The following is a 20,748-nucleotide window of genomic DNA, read 5'->3' as shown; positions in this document are numbered from 1 at the left end:
GTGAGCTCATGAGCGCCCTCTACATTGAGTTAGAGTGACTGCCCGCCTCGCCGTTTGTCTTTTTATTTCGGCTAATTAAACAAAAGACAATCATGAAACACTTTGCCTATAAAACGAAAAATGAGGACATATATTAAAAAGTTTTCTAAATAAAGCCTTATATTATTAGCTAAATAAGCTAAAGGCTCTAGCACAACATGGTTTGTTGTAAATTAATGGAAAATATTTTAAAAAATGACTCAAATGCAAAAAATTATATTAATTAGTGGGCACTTTTTTTTTTAGTATACATTTGTGGCTGAGGTGCTTATGGCCCCTGGGAAAATAGGGCCCCTAAGAGCTGATGAAGACGAGATGAGACAATTAGCCATGATAGCTGAATGCCAACTCTGAGGCTGAGAATCTAAAGTGCCAATCAAAAGATATAAAATAATGAGGTACAAATTGTTGCCCAGTATGCAACAAAAAGGGAGCAAAGAAGAAGAAGTAATCTATTTCAGATATTAGCTAAACCGGATCTGACCAGGATCTTGATGGCCGACAGACACTGATCAATGAAGTGGATTTTGAAGGAGAACAGTTAGAAAACTGGAAGATTAGGATAATTGTAAGATGACACTCAGTTCTCTGATGATCTCATGAACAGAGACTTGAGAAACTGAAATTAGGTTTGAATGGAGGAGGAGATTGAGAGGTGTCAGCAAAGGTTGGAGAGGTCCAGAGGGAGAAGGAGCATCTGAAAAACTCATCCATGTCATGTTGTCACAGGATTTGTGTTGCTGTGAAGCTCATTAAAGGACACAGGTTGATGAGCACTAAAACATTGACTTTTTCCTGGATTATAAAAACTGAAGAAGCTACTCAGAACAGCAGCAAAATATCCTCTAGTCTAGATGAACCATTCAAGTCCAATTACCAAGAAAAGAAATCCTGAAAGAAGCAGGAAATTTTAAGGCTTTTTGAGCAACAATAAAATATTTTTGAGTCAAAAATGCTCTGTAAGGCAGATCAATAGGTAATATTTATTTTTTCTTTTCTTTTTTTCTGTGTTTTCCAAAGGCTGCAAGCAGCAGAGGGACATCCAATCAATAACACAAGGAAGGAGTTTCATCAATCAAACAGGAGAGTATGAATGTGTGAATGACTTTTTCAGGTGTAAAAATAAACATTTTTAAGGAGACGCAATTTGTGAATTGTGAGTAATTGAAAAATGAGTGAATTTTCACATCCTAAAAATATGAATAGCAGCAGTGAAGTAAAAAAAAACAAATGTAGCAGAAAAAGAGAGATTTTTTTTTAAAACAAAAGTAGAACATTTTTGCGCTTTTACTAAAATAAAACTTATTTTTTGGCTGTAGGGGCTCTGAAATGCTTTTAATGTTAAACTCCTCACACATTTATACTGACTATATGATTACATATGACTATATATATATATAATACTCTAAGTTGACCATCACTCAATGGGGACAAATATGAAATAAGTCCCAAGCCTTAATTAGCCTTTAAACAGCCATTATTTTATATTCTATCAGTCATATCTCAGTGAAACTTGCTTCTACGTTCTCATCGGTTGTGTTGCTGAACGTGAACCATCGGTTAAACCTGCGACGGATCCTGTGATCCCCTTAAACTGAACATCCACCAGTTAATTATCCAGCAGCCATGACACAAGAAAGACGTCTCTGTCGGATGAGTGATGGCTGGGAGGAGAGGAAAGAAGAGGGGAGTGCAGGTGGTCCGTTACCATGGCAACGAGCCCTGCATCCACCTGCAGAACATATATTAATGTCAGTTTTATTTTTTTTTTCGGAATATGACACAAATGCCTCGCTCAGTTCATTGTTGTTCTCATCTGCCTCTGATTTTTTTTTCTTTTTTTTTCCAGATGGTGAGATAATGCTTAGTCATAGCACTCATTGATATTCATAATGCTGTGTTTCTCATAAACCGAAAGTTGGATGTGCCAGGGGCAGATTTTCGTTGCCGTTAAAAACGTGCTGACCCGATTTCCGCCGCATAATGAGCCTTGATGTGTGCGACACGCCGGTGGCTGTGATTTATGGTGAGAAGAGATTGATGCTGATGCTCAGGAGATGAAAGAACCCTGCAGATGGTGAGCAACAGCAGCAGGAGAAGAAGAAAAAAAGGAGGGAAATAGAAGACCATAAAACAAACTTCCAAAAAAAAAAAACATCCTTCATTGGAAACCCATAACTCTTCCTTCACTAAAATCTGCTGACAGAGCAGCTTTATGGAGGAGAGGAAATGACGAGAAGAAAAATTACAGCCGCACTGCTGACGTTGTTTGTGAAATCCTTACTTTAAGGTGAAGGACCAAAAAGTTCTGCTAATTTCTTTAAATGTTTTCAGGAATAAAATCCAAAAAGAAAAGGTTCCAGATTTGCTCAAATTATTGACGTATGTCAAGAAAAATTGATAAAATACTAAATGATTTTAGATAAGTAAATAATAGCAACACCTCATTGCACTTCCTTTTAGTTTAGGTCTAAAACAAATTTTAAAAATCAGCAAATATTTCCTCCATTTTCAGAAAGTTTGGTTCTTGCATCCAAAGTCACACCCATGACAATAAACACTAACCTTTATATTTCAGTATTTGATTATAATAAACTAAGAAAGCGGTCTTTTAGTTTTTTAGCTAAAAAAATAGCAAAATTAAACAAAATTTTTTTCTCAAATTTCAGCACAAAATACAATTGTGTTCAAATTTTTGGTATGTGAAGAACAGAGTCTTGTGAGTTAGCCTTCCACCACTTTGTTGTAACCCTTTTGGTGCTTTTAGCATGTTCTTGTGGCATTTTTCCGATGATGAGGACAAATATAAAAAAAATTAGGCTTGAAATTGCATTTTTGAGTATTTCTGGCAGCAAAACCCATCTTTGTTCACAGCTTAGATGTGTGAATATACAAAAACTGGATGCAGCTTTACCTCTGAGAGGTCAAAAACTTCTCCTCTGGGGAGATGCATAAACCTGTAAGCCACATCAACAGCTGTTTCTTCTTCAGTTTCTAACCACGTGTGACCACGGTGAGTCCTGACTTAAACACAGACCCGCTCCATGTTGATGCAGCAGCTTCAGTTGACTGAGGTCGAAGATGGAAAAGTCTAACAAACTATCACATCTGTCTGGAGATGCTACAACTCCGCCATAGGGGCATTGAGTCAAATATACGGTTCATTTGACCTTCAAACGAAAAAAACAGCACAACTTAAAGACCAAATTTAATTAAATTCCTTTTTTAACATATTTTTGTGGAATTTTTCTCACAATGCCGGACATAAATGAAGAAAATAAAGCTTAAAACGACATTTCTGAGTATTTCTTTATTCAAATTGCTGCTGCTTTCAGCAAAGGGTAGGAGGGCGGAGTTGCTCTGTGCTGCCCACAACTAAGAGGTGAAATTCTAATGAACCAGAAACTATGTCCTAGAAAACAAAACATTTCTGATTTTGGCTAAAAACAACATAGTTAAAAGACCACTTAAAAATAGATCAAAAGATGATCAGAGCAAGAAAATTCCTTTCTTTTTCATCCACAAACAAAAGATTTTAACATCTCGAATGTATTCAAATGCTTTTTTTTTAATAAGTAGTATTTCCTGCTTTTGTATGAGTCTGGATAATTCATATGCACTGAAAACACTGCAGATTTCAGCACAGCAGTGCAGGGAACCCGTGGGTGGAAGACGTAAAGGTGCTTTAGTGTGCAATGAACCTTGAGGCAAACAAAGCAAATGCGAAAAAAAGGGCCTGATTATTGTAACGTCTGACAGAACATTCAGCCGGAGAAGAGGAAGCTAAGTGAAAGTAAGAAGAAAATAAGCAGAGATAGGTTAAAATGTCTTTAGAATAAGTTCCTATTGGTTGTTTTACTGCATTGCAGTTCTGGCTCTGGATATGAAGGAAAATCCCCCCAAAAATAGAACAGTCGGCTTAACGGATGATGAATTTTGTGAATACCTTTAACTTAATTGATAATATATTTTATTGAAGACATTTAAAAACATTAAATAATGCAATCCAATGCTGTCATTCTTGTGTGTGTTTTTTTTATTCTACTTAATTAGTTGTAAATTAAATACAATCTCAAATCACACATTTTTTTGAAAATATACAACCCTAAATTGATGACTAACACCTTCTACTCATTCATTTTAATGTTCTGATAAGATCAAAGGGATTGATTGGCCGCGGTGCTAACGCGGGCATCGCTTCCAAAGAGCGTCAATAAAACTCTGTGAAAAGCCCCGTCTGCCTTTTGATGATTCAGACAGATTTTCAGCTCCTCAGTTTATCTCTGCGGTAAATCAGATAATCCCCCGGAGAGATCCGCGAGACGGATTATTGAGGAGGTGAGATCCAGGGTCGGAGTATTGACCGGGCCGCATGCAGAGGTCGGGCGCTTTTGGCCCGTGTTGCAGTCCTGATGATGAGAAGCTCTGTAGAGGAACAGATGGAGTTCATGAAGACATGTTCAAATAACTGCAGATAAATCTGAGTAAACGCATCTGCCAAAGGAAAAATGCCCAATTTGTTGACTATTTTAATGTAAAGAAGGATTAAACTGTCCAACTTGAATGCGGAGGAGCAGAGTGGTAAGAGATACCCAGTCAATAGTTGCCTCGTTAGCCCCTTTTTCTAGCATCCAGTTTTTGATCTAATTCAATTTAAATTAAGAAGTACTCAGAATTGTTAATTATTTTATATTGATCCCTAACATAAGAAACAAGAACATGTTAAAAACACAACATTTTAATTGAAGTGGGTCTTTAAGTGATGATTTTAAATGTTGGGGCAGGTCTCAACGCTAACTAGCCTTAAGCTAGCTGCTTTTTCATTGGCTAACTGTTCGAAGGTGGATGCTTAAAAAAACAGACAAAAAGAAAAAAATAAAGACCAAAGCAACTAAATGTCAAGAATTTCATAGGTTAAACAAATTAAACTTTTTTTCTGTTTATAAAAAATAAACTGCATCCACTGCTGCTTCATATGTACACCTCTATGGAATAGGAAACATCCTTCAGAAGTGAACGTGTCAAACTAAAACAATGAAAAAAATGTGTAAAAATACAGCAAACACTAATTTGGACCTTCAGAGACCAAATATAGTAACTATATGACATTATTTATAATAATAAAGATTCAAAAACATAACAGGGCTAACTTCTTTCAGGTGTAACAGATGGTAGCATTTTTTTCTATGCAATAGATTAGATGATTAGATGCAATTTAGCAGTTTCTTTGGATTTCCAGGTACTGTCGCGTAATCACCGCCCTTCATTCGACCTGCCAGTGGCTTCAAGGCTGCCGTCGACTGATTTAAAAATAACCGACTGGAGGCGTCATTTGGAAATGACCGCTATTGGAAAACCTCGGCGAAGATCAATAATTCACTGGACATTGTGACAGTTCGGTGAAATGAGGGGGGAGGAGTCTGCGTGGAATGAGCATTTGTTTGCAAGAACGATGTGCAATAAACTATTTTAGGTCACACACACCACCTGATTAAGCACCAGAAGAAATGCTTACTTGACCATTCAAACAGAGCAACAGAGAATAAATAGATTATCTCTGAAGCAAATCAAACAGCCATAAGTAAAGTCAATGCCGCTCTAATGTATAGTGCACATTCTTGGCTCCACGTTTGGACTTGGATGTCATAAGTGACATTGTTTGTATTAGTCATCTGGAGGTGTAAAACAAAAGTTTTATGTCCTTCTACCTCCTTTACACCAGATAAATATTCATCTCTTCAGGGATAGTTCTGCATAGTCACTGATGCTGTCACAGGCCGCAGTTTAAATGAAACATAAACGCAGTCTCACAGAAATGTTGCTCCTGACATGGGGGTTAAACATAATTGCTAAATTAGAGGTGTTTTTCCAGTCATTTAAAGCTGGCTCCCTGCCTCTGTGGCTGCTGAGCTTTCTGCCACACTGCTGATATTTGAAAATTACACATCTAGCAGGTAAGATTACACTTAGTTTGCATGCATCCAGGTTTACACATGAATAAAGCACACATACATGGTTATATATATTCCAGATGGATGATCTTATGAAATTCAAAATGAAAAAAAATAAACCTAAAGTGGGAGTGTGTGATGACACCGCCACAAAATGAAGATCTTTTTCACACATTATTTTCAGTTATAGCCATGGTATTTCAGCTACATAATAGCACAAACACTGATTTTTTTTGTTTATTTTGCACAGCAAAATTAACTTCATTTAGTTTTCTTGGTTTTTTTTATATGTAGTTTTGTTCATTTCCTTTTTTTTTTTTGAGTTTTACCTTCACCCTCCTTAATAGTGCTAAAAATTAACCTCTAATAAAATCAACATCACAGATTTTGATCTGCATAAAGAGTTTTTATGGATGAATAAATTAACCATAAAAAATAGATCCACGAAATTATAATTGCAATTCTTTTCAAATGATTTTTCTATATGAAAAATTGTGTATGTGCAACCTGCCTCAAGTGGCTTTTTGTGGAACTGCAGCAATCAATTGTTGGATGTCTCATAAAGCTTTTTTACAAAAAATAAATCTGCTTTTCTTATTGTTATAGCTAAAAAGAAAAAAATAACATTGTGAGATGTGAAATATACCATTTTATCTAAAATATTGTTGCATTTAAACACAATATCCAAAATATTCTTGAAGGTGGGGGAAAAGGATCTTATCATAATCTCTGATGGTTTACAATTATCTTCACTGCAGCTCAAAACAGTAATGAAATTAATCTATATTTTTGAATTAGTCTGGAATGAATCGGTGATCTAACGAGCTTTATGATTCCACTCATTACCACAAACAACTGGGCCGCATCATCCATCACAAACAAGACTAAGATTATTTTCCCAGATGAGATAAATTCAATTCTTCTCAAAACTTTCAACTTTATTTTAGCAGTAATTAAGAGGCAATTATTCACTGGAGAATAATGTGTTGCATTGTAAACAACAGTTTAGGTGTTTTTTTCAAGAAATATTGAGTATAAGTTAAATATTTTTGCACTGTTCCACCATGGAGCAAATTATACTCAGGTGCAACTTCAATGTGATTTTTAAGAAAGAAGTAGCCTGATGTGTTTGTTATTTCCCACTAACAACCACTAGAGGGCACAGTAGGCGTGTCAGTATTTGCTACTGACAGCAACACAGAAGAAGAAAAAGAAGAAGAAAAAGAAGAAGAAAAAGAAGAAGAAGAAGTACCGGCCCCGGCGGAGTTGTTCCAAAGCAACACAGAAGAGGAAGAATTCAATAAATTTAGCTAAATTAATATAAAGAGTTTAGTTGACTTGTTAGCATGTTCTTTATGCTATGGTTATCTAAAAAAATCGTATATATGTTGTGCTAATATGCTGCACACTTATCAGTTCCTCCTATGTTTTGTGAAACTAAACATGAAGTGTGCATATATATTGTCTGTTATTGTTAGCTACTCCAAGTTGAAATGTCCATTCTTGTTTCTGCGTTTTGCTAAATAAATTTCTCCCAAAAGTTTGACTAATACAGGATTTTTTTTCTTTTTCATTATGCTTTATTTTTGCATCCAGGACTTATACTCCAGAGAAACTTATAGTCTGAAAAAATATGTTACAAAAAACACATATTTGGAGAACTTTTGTCACTACAACCTCTGGACTAGAACCTTCTTGAACTACTTTTATTCATTTTGGGCAGTATTGAAAGGAATTATTTTACTATAATTCTAAGACTAAAGAAAAAAAAGACCTAAGGAAACATAGGTCGAATTCAAATTCTTCCTCTACCCCTTTGACTGTAGGGGCATTTAATGGGGTAGGGTTGGCCGTAATTGCTTTTTTAAAGGGCTTTTTTAGTCCCACTTTGCCACGGAGAAGTGCCCTTCTTCATGTAGGTGCGCTCTGAAGCACAGAAGTTTACATTTAAATGTACTTTTTGTTTTAGCATGACCTTTTTAAATTTGTAAAACTGCTGTTGTTGTGTATGTCTGAGCGCTAGCAGCTTCGCGCTAACGTAGCTGACCGGAGACTACTGATGACATCGTCGAGCAGTTGCAATGCCCCAATTTGAAGACACTATTTTTCCATAACTCTCCATTTGAAGGAATAAATGTCTTAGACTCTAACCAGTACAAAAAAGGTACTTATTTGTAATTCATAATAAGGGAAATAATGTAAATACACATTAAAAAAATAACAATGTAATTAAAAATGCAAATGTTACTTTTAAAACCATAAAAACATTTTTTAAAGTCTAAAAGTGACCAAAAAATATCTCGGCTTATCATTCACTCGTTATGCGTCATTTTTTTTTGGCATGTTTATGAGGTCAGTGCCAAATTCCTTCCACATGGAACAGTCACTTGGAAAAACAATGCTTCACACAGTCTGGGATGAAAATTTTAAATCTGATTAGATGCGGAAAGGAAATGACATGTCTTCTGCACCCGTCAAGCTTTATCTCAGTGGCATAACCTCTCTAGTGAACCATGTGACAGAAGTCCAATAAAAATAGCAGTCCTTTGACGGGTACAGTGAGACAGCAGGCATGAAAAGAGGAATAATTCTGTTTTGTGAAATTTTCTTTTGCTGCAGTGGGTTGAAAAAGCAAATGCATCTTCTGAACACTTTTTTTTTTCAAACTATGTGTTGGAAGGCACACTGAGTGCTTAACCTCTGTCAAGCAGTATCAAAAAGAGTCTAAGCTTCGCTCGTTTAAAAGAAAACAGAAATTAATCTCCTCTTTGAAATGAAAAACTCTTTAGAGTCTCTTTTCTGATGGCCTATTGTTGATAGAGGGATGGCTGTTTCTATGCAGATCACCGGACTAAACTCTCTGAAGGCAAGGGGGGGCACTTTTTTCAGCTAGAAACGTGCCCTCTCCCATGGTGCCCACGGGGTTAGCTGAGAGGCAAACAGCGATTAGTCACTGGGAAGCAGCGAAATCATGACAGCCTCTCATTTTCGTGTCTCCACAGTGGCTCTGAATATGTGCTCATTTAATTAGACCAACAGGAGCGTGTCCCCAAATCTGCAAGGATTTTGCAATGGTGCCCAGTTAAAGAAAAAATAAAAAAGAAACTTAGGATCGACTAAAATTCTGATCAAAACAGCTTAAATGCTGTAAGATTATGTGAGCGGCAATGCTCTCCAAAGGCAGCTGGGATATGAAAGTGTGGGCGGAATAAAATGGTGCTGCTGCATGTAAGTAATAAAGTATTATGGTGGAATTATGGGATTTTTGTTGTTGTTGTTGGTTCATGCTACTTAATAGTCCCACTTATTATTTTAAAGCTAATGATTCAGGCATCTCCTGCTCATCTGGACTCCTCGTGGCTCAGAAGTTTTACTAATACTTACAGTGGGGCATTTGTGCAAGTTCTCCCACATGAAACGATTAGTGATGCTTGTCACCATAGGTACACTTTAACTATAAGACAAAATGAGGAGATAAATCCTGAATACAGGACTTTTGGTGAAATCATTGGTAAATTCCTCAGTCAAATCAGTATTTGCTAGACTGCATTAAGATGATCCAGAAAAGAATTGGGAGAGTGTCACATGGTCTGATGAAACCAAAATAGAACTTTTTGGTCCAACTCAAAGTGTTTGGAGGAGAAAGAAGCTGCATCTTAAGAATGCCACACCCACTGTGAAGTACGTGGGTGGAAACATCATGCTTTGGGGCTGCTTTTCTCCAGAGAACAGAAGGACTGATCCGTATTAAGGAAAGGATAAATAAGTCCATGTCTGGTGAGCAAGACCCTCTTATATAATTTCCAAATGACATATTTTTGATTAAAATTGGATGCAAAAACTTTTTTTTTTACTTCACAACAAACTGCTTTTTTCCATAATCTTTAGATATTGAAGTGAAAGCAATACAAGTAAATGCTGGGGTGAAACAGGAAGTAGTCCCAAAACCACAACAATTACAGTGTGACTTCTTCTGTGGTTGAAAACACAGTCTTATGAATCTCTGAGGGCTAAGCTTCCCCATTATTAAATGCTTGAATTGTTTACAACCTTTTACTGAAACCTCAAATTGATACCAACTCACCACCCCCCTCCCTAACACCACCACCAAACCGACCCCCCATGACTCACTCTGTTTGGTCAACCCATTCAGTTGTTAGTTGCAATCAGACACTCAGATTGGCCTCCTGCCTGGTCAATGCCAATCACAGCTTTCACGGTGATGAGGGGGGGCAGAAAAATAATGATGAAATGATGCTATCATAACACCCAACAGTGAAATCCTCTCACTGTCTGTCCTCCCTGTTGGCCAAACCTTCATTTTGGTGAGAGCTGAAGCAAAAATTACAAGGTGAAACACCCACTGTGCATTTCTGTTATTGGGTTTAGCACAAAAAGTGTGATAAAAATACCTTCTGTACACCAGCATTTAGCTCTATTTAATGAATCCTCACTCCAGCAGTGAACCGCAGCAAAGTGTGTATTATTAGAGCCCAAGTCGATCATCCTATTCTGCTACTGTGGCCTCTGTGATTGCAATTGATCCGAAAAAAGGGTCGGAAATAGTCCGGCTTGGTGAGCACTTGCAGTGCTGTAATGTGTGTGGGACACCATCCTCCTTTTTGAAGCTGTAATCTCCCACAGTGGCTCAGTTTCTCTTTGGATAATATAAAGGCCGGTAACTAATAAGCCAAACGGATAGACGATCACACCGCGCATAAAAAGCTCTGGAGAGTATTTGATGGAACGGATGAAAACATTGATAGAGCTGTTGTGGAGTCCTTGTAAGGTGGAAACAAGCATTTATTTTTCATTGAACATTGCAGCACTCCCATTTGCTCTTTATAATTAGTCCACAAGTGCCCACATAAATATTAAAAAATTGAAATGAATGTCTTCAGCACTGCTGATGAAATACTGAAGGTCTTCGAACACATTCATCCTCCTGCTCTCCAGTGATTCAAACAGAACCAAAAATATCACCTTTTCTGTCTAATGAAAGTAAATAAAGGAGTTTATATAGTGGCTCACAGTGAGAAGGCCTTGGTTCAAATCCAGAGTTTGCATGTTCTCCTCATGCATGTGTGGGTATTATCCGGGGGCTCCGGCTGCCTCCCACAGTCCAAAAACATGGTTTTAAGATCAGAAATGTCGTCTGCGACACCAACAAAGACACACTCTTTGACTTACTGTAACTCTTTGACCACTAATGCGATCAACAGCTGATTCTGACACAGAAAATAGCGGCTCTGAGCCACTATGTGACACTTTTCGTAAACAATGTGTTGCATAACGGCTCAAAGCCTTTTTTCCCTTTGTCAGAATCATCTGATTTACTGTATGTCGATTGCGGAAGCACTTTGCTACTGTAAAGTATCAACGCAAAGCAGCTTTTCTCCGCTTCAGAATCCATTAGAATTGCGTCAACGTTTGAAGAGTTACGGTAAGTCAAAGAAAATCAACATTTTAACACAGTGATGTTAAAGGATTTATTGATGATTCTTAATTGTCCCTTAATTGAATGTGTGGTTGTTTGGCCCTGCAACAGACTGGCGACCTGTTCAGGGTGTACCTGTCCTTACACTCAACAGTAGCTGGGTTAGCTCCGCACCCCATGACCCCGAAATTTTAAAAGATGGATTGGCAACACATTCTCATTCCCAAGTCGTCTCATATTGACTTTTGGTTAAGGTCCCTTTCGCGTCACTTTTTGATGTTTTAGATGTCCCCAACTCATCGTTTTTTGACATGCTGACTGCTTGTAAAATCAAGAGTCTGCAACCCTCAGGACGTGGTAACGGATGTAGTACTGGGTGCACACTGGTCCTCGGGATGCATCTAAGTACCATTACCCTAGCCGTAACTGGTTCGGGTCCGGTATCGCATCTGGTCAGGTGTCAGGTCAGGGTTAGGGTACTGGTACTGGGTTTATGCATCGCGGTACTGGACCAGTTCTGGTTCGCGGCCCGGAGGTTGGGGACCTGTGATTTAATGGGAACAACCAGTACGTCGAAAAACAATGACCCAGGGACACCCGAAACATTAAAAAGTGATGCAGATGGGCCCTTAACCAAATGTCAATATGTGACGACTTGGGAGTGAGAATGTGTTGAGATGGAAAGTCAACAGAAAGCACCTATCTTACCTCACAGTGTTCTTAGAACCATCAATGTTAATGTTGAAAAGGTGAGTTCCAGTACCTGCACCTTTCATCATCTCAGAGGATGGAGTTTGCGCTCACTGTGCAGTTATTGGATTGCCACTGGTTGTAGAATCTTCTCACTGAGAGTTCCTTCAATGATGACAAGCAGGCCTGAGGCTACAGGGAAGTCATGGCACATCTCCCAGCAGCCCCATAGGACCAGAAGCTGGCTTCATGCAGTCTATTTAGGCAGACGGTCACTGACCATTTCATTATTGACAATGTTCACAATGATGTTGTAATGTGACTATTATCTTGTACATAAATAAGGTAAACTCAGTTTGGTCATCTTAAAATATGGTTTTCGGTAAAAAACAAAAAACCCCCAAAAAAAAAACAATTACATGAATCAATACAATGGAATCATTTTTCTTAGAAAAACAATATATACAAGTTTTTCCTCCTTGCTTTTATGCACGATGCTTAGTCCTTTCTATCGACTGTATATGAGAACTGCACCAAGTGAGTGTGATGTCACCCCCACTCCCAAAAAAAGGCTTACTTCCAGTTCCAATGGAATTCTGACAAATAGAATGACTGAGCAATAGCTGTTTATTTCTCAATAGAAGTCCATGGGATTTTGGCTTCTTGGAGCCAGTGGGTATTTACTGTTTGAAATCCCAGGGGGGAGGATTTCACATACAGTCAATGCTTTTTTCAGAAAAATTCAAAAGTTTTGTTTTTTAATGTGAAATACTTTCCCCAAAAACTGTAATTCAATGACTCCTCAACTGTCTCTAAGTGATTCTGACACACACATACATCAGAGGCTTATTACTCTTTAATTTTTTTAAGGTGCCAATTATGTCATAGTATGTAGGTTGACACCCCACTGCACTTCAAGTTAAGTGCTACTAATGCCACAACATTACTGCACCGCATGCAGCGAATACGACATCATGACGGAGGAGATATTTTCCGGGATGTGGATACGGCAAAGGGGTGTAATTAAAGACAAGCATTAAGTTAAAATTATAGTCATTAATATGCTGCATGAATATGTGGAAAGAAGAAGCTCCAAACCATCACAAAAACTCTCTTTTATGCATGACTGAGTAAACAAAAGTGGGAAAAATCTACATTTCTGTGCACAGACAAGATCCAAACTTCACACACGAACGGAGCAAACAGGACTCAGACAAGCCGAGCCCTGTCAAAGTCATTGTCAGCCACACTAAAATCCAATTTAACCCCCCCTGCCTTCACTAACTGTACCTGATTAAGAGGCAGATTGAATGTGCAGTGTCAGAATCCAATTATTTTTGGAAACGCATACCGTGGCATGGTTTGTTCCTGATTTGCACTTGCCCGTCTGCCAGCTGAGGCATCTCGCTTTTCTGGAACAAAATGCTCCCAAACCTCCATTTACTCACAGAAAAGTCATGTCATCTTCATCTGGAGACGTGAGCAACACATGGGGGTGTTTTTAGTCCTTCTGAAAAGTGCAATGTGTTGTGGAATAAATAAAATTAAAGGTTTAGTGTCAAAAAATGTATTTTGCTCCATGTTGGCCTCAAATAAAGCAGACAAACTGATTTGTTGGGATTGTTTGGAGAGAAAAACAAGCAAAAGTTATTTTCTTACAAATTTTTTTTAACAAAACATTTAACTTTTTGGGATTATTTAGAATCACAGTCAGGTAGAGCAAATGGAAACAAGCTTTTCTTATGAATGGATAGTTTTCATTTATCTAGTTAATATCTTCACATTAGCCAAAGAAAATATGTTATATTTTCCTCCGATTAATGATCTATAATTGAACCCTATAAGACCTGGTTTAGCACAAGGAGGTGTAAGCTAGATGCTGTCATTTTTAATATACCGTGCTCCCAAAACGTTTTTAAGATCCTCCAAACAGTTCAAAAAACACAGGATTATTTGCTTGTTTGCCAAAAAAAAAACACACACACACAAAGAACGTATATTTCTTAGGAGGCTGGTGAAATTTTTATTTGAACTCTGAATAACATTTTTAAACCTTTTCTTTAACATGAATCATAAAATCTAAAGTCATAGAACTATAATAATACATTTTCAGCTGTATTTAGGCCTATTGCACCAATACAGGAACTATAAAAGCTCAAATCTAAAGGAAATCTGAACTAGATGTTAATATTTGTGAAACAACACAGTTTTATTCAAATAAATTAATTTAAATATATGTAAAGATACAGTTAATACATGTTACAAATAAATAATAGATTGTATGTACAGATAAATAGAAAAATATATAAAATGCTGCAAACACAGAGGAATCACAAAAACATGTATGGTTCCCACTCAAATAGTTGGAAGTAAAATCCACAGACTCCACTTTTAAGAAATCTTGAACTGTTTTAAGCTTGAAACCGGAGCTGATGAACACAAAACCTGAGTGAATACACAGCAAATAATGAGCAGTTCAACCTAAGGAGCTGCAGTAGAGGCGGTCTGCTTGCTCCTGCACACGCCTCCTGCGCTCGTTAGTAGGGGTGCGAGTGGTGCAGGTGTTTGGTCTTGGCTCGTTTCGAGAGTCCAACCCGGATCGGACGCGTGCAGGTTTTCAGCGGCTCCAGCCTCCGGGGTGACTCTGAAGATCCTGGAAACCCAGTTTTATGTCAATAAACAGTCATTCTGACACATGCAGAAGTAAATGCTAATACAGGAAAGAACAACAACAAGGCACCTTCAGCTCTGCTGAAAGGTTTCATAATGACATGAAGGGTTAGAGGAAATGTGAAGCGAAGACATCCTCCGTTCATCATTAAAACAAGTTATTACATAACCATTGCTGAAAAAACTCACTGTGACTCGCATGTTCAGAGAAAGGAGGATACATGAGGGATGAAGACCACGTTTTCTGCTTGATCTCTGCTGGTTCTGAAAGCATCAAATTGACACTTTGATCTGTATATCCTTCAAAGTAAATGTTTGTCCTTCATTCAGCTTTTAGTGTTCCCCTGCTGCTCGTTTGGAGAGAATACATAAAAATCAAAGCTGTCGATCTAGCTCGAAGAAACATCAGAAACATCACTTAATTAAGAACTTTTTTATTGCATTAAAAAAGCAAAGCTTTTTCAAACCACGTTTTTTTCATCTGCTCCTGATTTACATCAATTTGAATAAATAAATCCTTAGAAATACAATTTTGAGTTTAATTTTCTTTATTTATGTCTGAAATCATGAGAAAAATGCAATAAAAACATGCTAAAAACACTGTTTTTATCAAAGTTGGGCTTAAAAAGTAGATTTTTTGATATTCTTATAACAAGTATGAATTCATTACACATGTTTTGTTCAAACTGGCTGTATCATGATATAGAAAAATAAAAATAAATAACATAAATTAGTTCCATGTGAAGTGATGCTATGATAGATGTGCTTTATGATTGATTATAAAATACATGTTCACGTTTGTCTGCTGATAACAAACCTGAGGGTTTCTCTGGAGCATCTGTGGAAACCTCCTGGCACAGGTGTGTGTTCAGAGGCACTTCTTGCTCGGTGTCACTGCTGACAGCGTCGACGGAGTCGTGCTCGTATATTTTAACGCTGGCATCTTCACCTGTGTATGTGTTTACAGTTTATTTGTTGCTGTTTATAGCAGTTACAAAAAAAAGTACCTGTACAGGGATGAACCCATACAGGTCCTGCAAGTTTTTGGGTTGTCTGGGCCCATGACCAACTGACGTATCAACCCGTAAGGACAGTTGTGGCAAAGGCATAAAATCACACTATTACAATTACCGGTATTTAGATAAAGATTCAAGGAGTGTGTTATGTCTGTTTGATCCAAATGATTGGTTGTGACTCACAGGTGACATACGTACCTGTTGAAGGGGCTCTGAAGTCGTCTGGTTCTGGTCTGTTCAGGTCCTGTTTCGGTTCTAACACGCTGTTCTCCAATGGATCAGTAACGTACTGGTCTGGTGAAGGTGGCTGTGCAAAATCACTGCAACTGATGTCAAAAAACAAGTTCAGCTCCTTCAGGACCTTGCTGAAGTGCTCTGTCATGTCAAAGTCGGTGCAGGGGCTCGTATTGATGCAGGAGGGAGTGTCGTTCTCAGCGGGAAGCGTCTTTGATTGGCTGCTCTCACAGGCTGACCCACCATCAGGCTGCAGCTTTGGCTTTTCCGGAGCTGAGATGATCTGTGGGGCTTCATTGTGTGTGAAACCCTTGCAGTCAGATCTGGTTACACTGTTTTCACGGTTAATCTTGACTCTTTTCACCTCCTCTTCATTTAAGTTCTTTAGGAGTAAATCCTCTGGACAGGCACTCTCATCCACTAGCATGTAGGGGAGGAGTGGAGGGGTGGCTTTTAGCGGCTGTGGTGGGACGTAGATAAGGCAAGCATCATCCTCATCATCTGATGAGAGATGGACCTTTTCAAAAGTGTCAAATCCCCCCACCGCACGGCTGCAGACAGAGAAGGAAAGCAAGGAACATCTGTCCTGGTGGGGAAGGGCTGTGGTTGGGTGTCTGCTTTGCAACGGGCTTAAATCCAGCTGACAAGGCACAACTGCATCACTTGCTGACGGGATAGCGAGGGCCAAAGTCTGATCTCCACCTTCAGCCGAGGATGATTCTGATCTGTGTTGGCCATTGGAAGAAAAATCCAACCTTTGTTCTTGCTTGCTTGCATTACAGACATTCGATCTGCTGTCAGCTGGCATCAGCGCACCGTTGTTTGCCGACACTTCCGAACGTTTACAACCAACCGCTTTGATTTCCTCTGTAGCATCTAATACTACTTCTTTTTCTTCACTCATATCACTAACATAAATATCAGAGCTAGCTGGTTGAGGACACAAAAGGTCATGGTTTTTTCCAAGTTCTCCTGCATCTTTTACAGTTTCTCCCTCCATCTGGTTAGCGATGTATCGATCTTGTTGACTCGTAGACAGGAGCTTTTCCTTAGACATATCTGATTTTTTATCTTTTTCTTCTGTTTGGTTCTCAGCCGCGTTTGGACTCAAGTCTTCTGGTTCTTGTATTCCACCAGGGGTAACACTGGGACTAAAGTGCGGTTGACAGTTCCCTTGGTTTCCATTCATATCAAGGGAACTAGAGATTGTAACTAAACAAGCCTGTGTTTGTGCGATCGACTGACAGGAGGCCTCGTTTGCCTCCTTGCAGAGCAAGTCACTCTCCTCTGGAGATTTCTGAACCTTCTGTAAGGTGTCTGAGTCAAAACGAAGCAGATCAGTTGTGCTCCCTGAGTAGGTGTGCATCCATTCAAAACTGTTGACAATTTCCACCTTGATTGCAGGGTCAGTTGCGTTCAAAGCTTCATCATGGTTATTAACATCAGGATACACCTTTTCATCTATGCTTTTCTTGCCAACATCAAGTAGAATCGATCCCTCGACAGATACGTCAGGAGAGCAGATGATGATTTCCTTCACGGTTAAAGGATATTCACTTTTACAAATCCATATTTCTAATTCCTTGTCCTTTTTTTCACCTTTCGTTAGATTCTCAAACACAGCCTCCTCAAGCTTAGAGACAACTGCTGTGGAAGGAATATTCTCGATGAAATCATGCTCCTTTTCCTCCAGATTACCCTCCTCGACTTCTGCAAATTGGCTCCACGTTTCACAGAGACCTTCGACACCTACTGCATCATCGGCGCAATCAAACCGGCCTGAACTAAGAGCTACTGCTAGCGTTTGGCCGATGTTAGTCTGCACCTGTGTCCCTTCCTCATCACTTCCAGTGAGAAAACTGCAGCTGCCAGGAGAGGCACATTCAAGTGATTTCCTCTGCTGCTTGTGGACCAGAGAGCTGGGTGAGTAAGTGTTGACTGAAGTGGGAGGCCCACCTGAATAATCTTTTTGAGGAAACTTGAACTTTTCTGTGTCGGGAACGAGTGGATGCTCAGTTCTCTGCATTGGAGCTTGGTGTCCCTCATAAATGATAAAACTTCCTTCGGAGGACCCTGTGTGTGAGTCGTTGCTGTGGGCGGCAGACGTGTGCAGAGCATAGGCAACAGCTACTGTTTCATCACAAGATTTCGTGTGAAAATCCTCAAACTCTGATTCCCAGGTGAGGCCACCAAACTTCTGCAGATCAACTGGTGTCAAATGTTTTACTTTCAAAGGTGAGTCAGCCCTGCTATTCACACTGAGGTCTCCTGAATCAATCCTTGGCCATTTAGCAGAAGGCGGTGATGAAAGCTTCCTCTCTGCTTCTGATCCACAAGCTTCAGTGATTTCTTTCATGTTTATCAATCAAAAAAGACCCTTAGAAAAAAAGCAAAACAGGTGTAAAAATCATAGTCTACATCTTTCCAGAATTAATAAGTCTTATATTGTTAAAATAAACATGTTTTAAGCCATGATGTGTTGCACTTTAGTGTACACAAACAGTGAACAAGAAAATCTAGTTTAAAAAAAAAAGTTGCCCGTACAGAAAGCTCAAAAAACATCTGTAGAGAACAGCTATATAGAATATTATTATATGTTAATTTATGCAATGCAAGAACCATAAACTGCAGGAAACAAATGAGCTAAATGGTGTATAAAAGACTATGGTCTGATTTTATAACACCTGTTTGATTATACTTTGAATTAAATTTAGGCATTTTCATTTTTATAGGACTATTGCTGTTCTAAATAACTGTTTGATTGGATCAAGTGCTGAGTATAAGATAACATTGACCAAAACATGCAAAATTATTTTAATTTTTGGAGTTCCCCATTTCCAAATACTGCAATTTGTTATCCGGTTGAATCCCAGAAAAGAAACTAAAACGACAAACTTCGGATAAGATGAACTGACAAAAAACAAAAAATGTATTCAGAATTTAATGCTACTTAATAGGATTATTTAAGCTCAAGCACAATAAGATATTTTAGAGATTTTAGGCTAACCTGTAAATACTAAAGATACCCAAGTCCTACTCTGTTGATCTATTGAAAAAGTGTTCCCAGTTGGTTTTTCCAGACGAGGAAAAACAAGACTTACACGGATCTATTTCTCAGAGAGCAGAGCAATGAGATTGTGGCTTGCCAGTCTAAATTCTACATCACATCTACAAGCTTTTTCCAACTGCATTTGTTATTGTCTGCTCCTAATTCCCAACAACTTCCATCCATCCATCCATCTTCTTGTCCGCTTTGTCCCATTCGGGGTCGCGGGGGTGCCGGAGCCTAACCCGGCTACTGAAGGGCGAAGGCAGGGTACACCCTGGACAGGTCACCAGTCTGTCGCAGGGCCTCAATCACACACCCATTCACTCTCACACCTAGGGGCAATTTAGAGTCACCAATGAACCTATGAAGCATGTTTTTGGACGGTGGGAGGAAGCCGGAGTCCCCGGTGAAAACCCACGCATGCACGGGGAGAACATGCAAACTCCACACAGAAAGGTCCCAGCCGGGAGTCGAACCGGGGCCTTCTCGCTGTGAGGCAAGAGCGCTAACCACTGCGCCACCGTGCAGCCCATCCAAACAACTTGAATAAAGAAATAAAGATTAAGCTCTATCTAGTAATTTTGTTTTTCATGAGAAAAAAAAATACCTCAAGAATGTGATTTAAAAACACCATTATCATCAGAGTGGGTCTTTAATGTTGCATTTTAACTCCAATATGCTTTATAGTCATCTTTGTGGCATATTTTATATAATTAAGTGTAACTAAATATAGTCTGTTATTTTTGACACAGTTGTCCAAATATAAAGATTCATTTTTGCTTGTTTATTGTTCATGCAAGTTGAGAAAGAAAAAAAAAATGTTTTAAAAACATATTTTTTATAAAGAATAAAAATATTATTTTAGTAAAAAAAAAAAACATGTAATACCGGTAAATTATGATACTCAACTTACTTAAATTATATCTAACATTTCCTGCATTAAGAGATTAGCTGCTATGTTAAAGGAATAGCTAGCAGCTAACTTGTATTATTTTATTTTTGTTTATGTTCAACAAGTTTAGAAAAAACAAAGTTTTATTATTATTACTTAGTATTATTTTAAAAATATAATCAGATTTAATTAATTTTTTTTGTTTTGTTAATACAACACCCTTAATAAATCTAATAAGTAAATCTTGAGACTTCTTAAATTATTCCTGGCATTAGCTGAGTAAATAGATTAGCTGCTGTCTTGTGGAAAAGCTAGTGGCTAGCTTGAATTTGAACTTAAATTAAAATCTAAAGGGTATCCACTAACTTTCTTAAAACATTTATTTTTTTAATCCAGGAATTGCTTCTCTGTCGTATCATGTGGTCACTTACCTTCTAAAATACTATTTTTCTTAAGTTTCCGTGATGCTCTTGAGTTAACTTCTTCTAGGCTAATGCTAGTAGTTTACGTAAAAGTGGCGCGAAAAGATCAAAACAACTTAACTAACGACGGAATTCCTAAACTGACTTATTTCTGGCATTCTGGGGGCAAATTAGGACTATTATTGGACACGTATCGATTCCTGTTTTGAAGCGTATCGATAGCTTGGACCTGCGCAGCCTCGCAGCGGGAGGGGAGAGACATGGAGATGCGCCCTCCTTGTTGTGAATGCTCTGCCTCCTCCTCCTCTTCCTCCTCTCTCTCTTTCTCATCTCAGCTCAGCTCCACTC

General features: G+C 38.4%; 1 protein-coding gene across 1 annotated transcript; it reads right to left on the bottom strand.

The window, feature by feature from the left end:
• Nucleotides 1–14,112: 14,112 nt before the first annotated feature.
• LOC112158468 lies at nucleotides 14,113–20,626 on the bottom strand. The gene is made up of 5 exons (XM_024291867.2): nucleotides 20,410–20,626; nucleotides 16,002–18,414; nucleotides 15,605–15,736; nucleotides 14,977–15,051; nucleotides 14,113–14,770 (listed from the first exon to the last, which is right to left on the bottom strand). The coding sequence occupies exons 2-5, from the start codon at nucleotides 18,391–18,393 to the stop codon at nucleotides 14,655–14,657; spliced, it is 2,715 nt and encodes a 904-aa protein (XP_024147635.1). The 5' UTR covers nucleotides 18,394–18,414; nucleotides 20,410–20,626; the 3' UTR covers nucleotides 14,113–14,654.
• Nucleotides 20,627–20,748: the final 122 nt, after the last annotated feature.

This window comes from Oryzias melastigma, linkage group LG24 (genome assembly GCF_002922805.2).
Source record: "Oryzias melastigma strain HK-1 linkage group LG24, ASM292280v2, whole genome shotgun sequence".
NCBI classification, from domain to species: Eukaryota; Metazoa; Chordata; class Actinopteri; order Beloniformes; family Adrianichthyidae; genus Oryzias; species Oryzias melastigma.
The sequence above is the reverse complement of the archived record's forward strand: the minus strand, read 5'-3'. Positions and strand labels throughout refer to the sequence as shown.

Bases quoted from the DNA above. Each gene is read 5' to 3' on its own strand.
- LOC112158468 (XM_024291867.2), bottom strand. From the start codon at position 18,393: ATGAAAGAAATCACTGAAGCTTGTGGATCAGAAGCAGAGAGGAAGCTT. The intron at 15,737-16,001 runs GTACGTATGTCA...ACACATACACAG, and splicing joins CTTCAGAGCCCCTTCAACAG to GTGAAGATGCCAGCGTTAAA. The intron at 14,771-14,976 runs GTGAGTTTTTTC...CTGGGTTTCCAG, and splicing joins CTCTGAACATGCGAGTCACA to GATCTTCAGAGTCACCCCGG.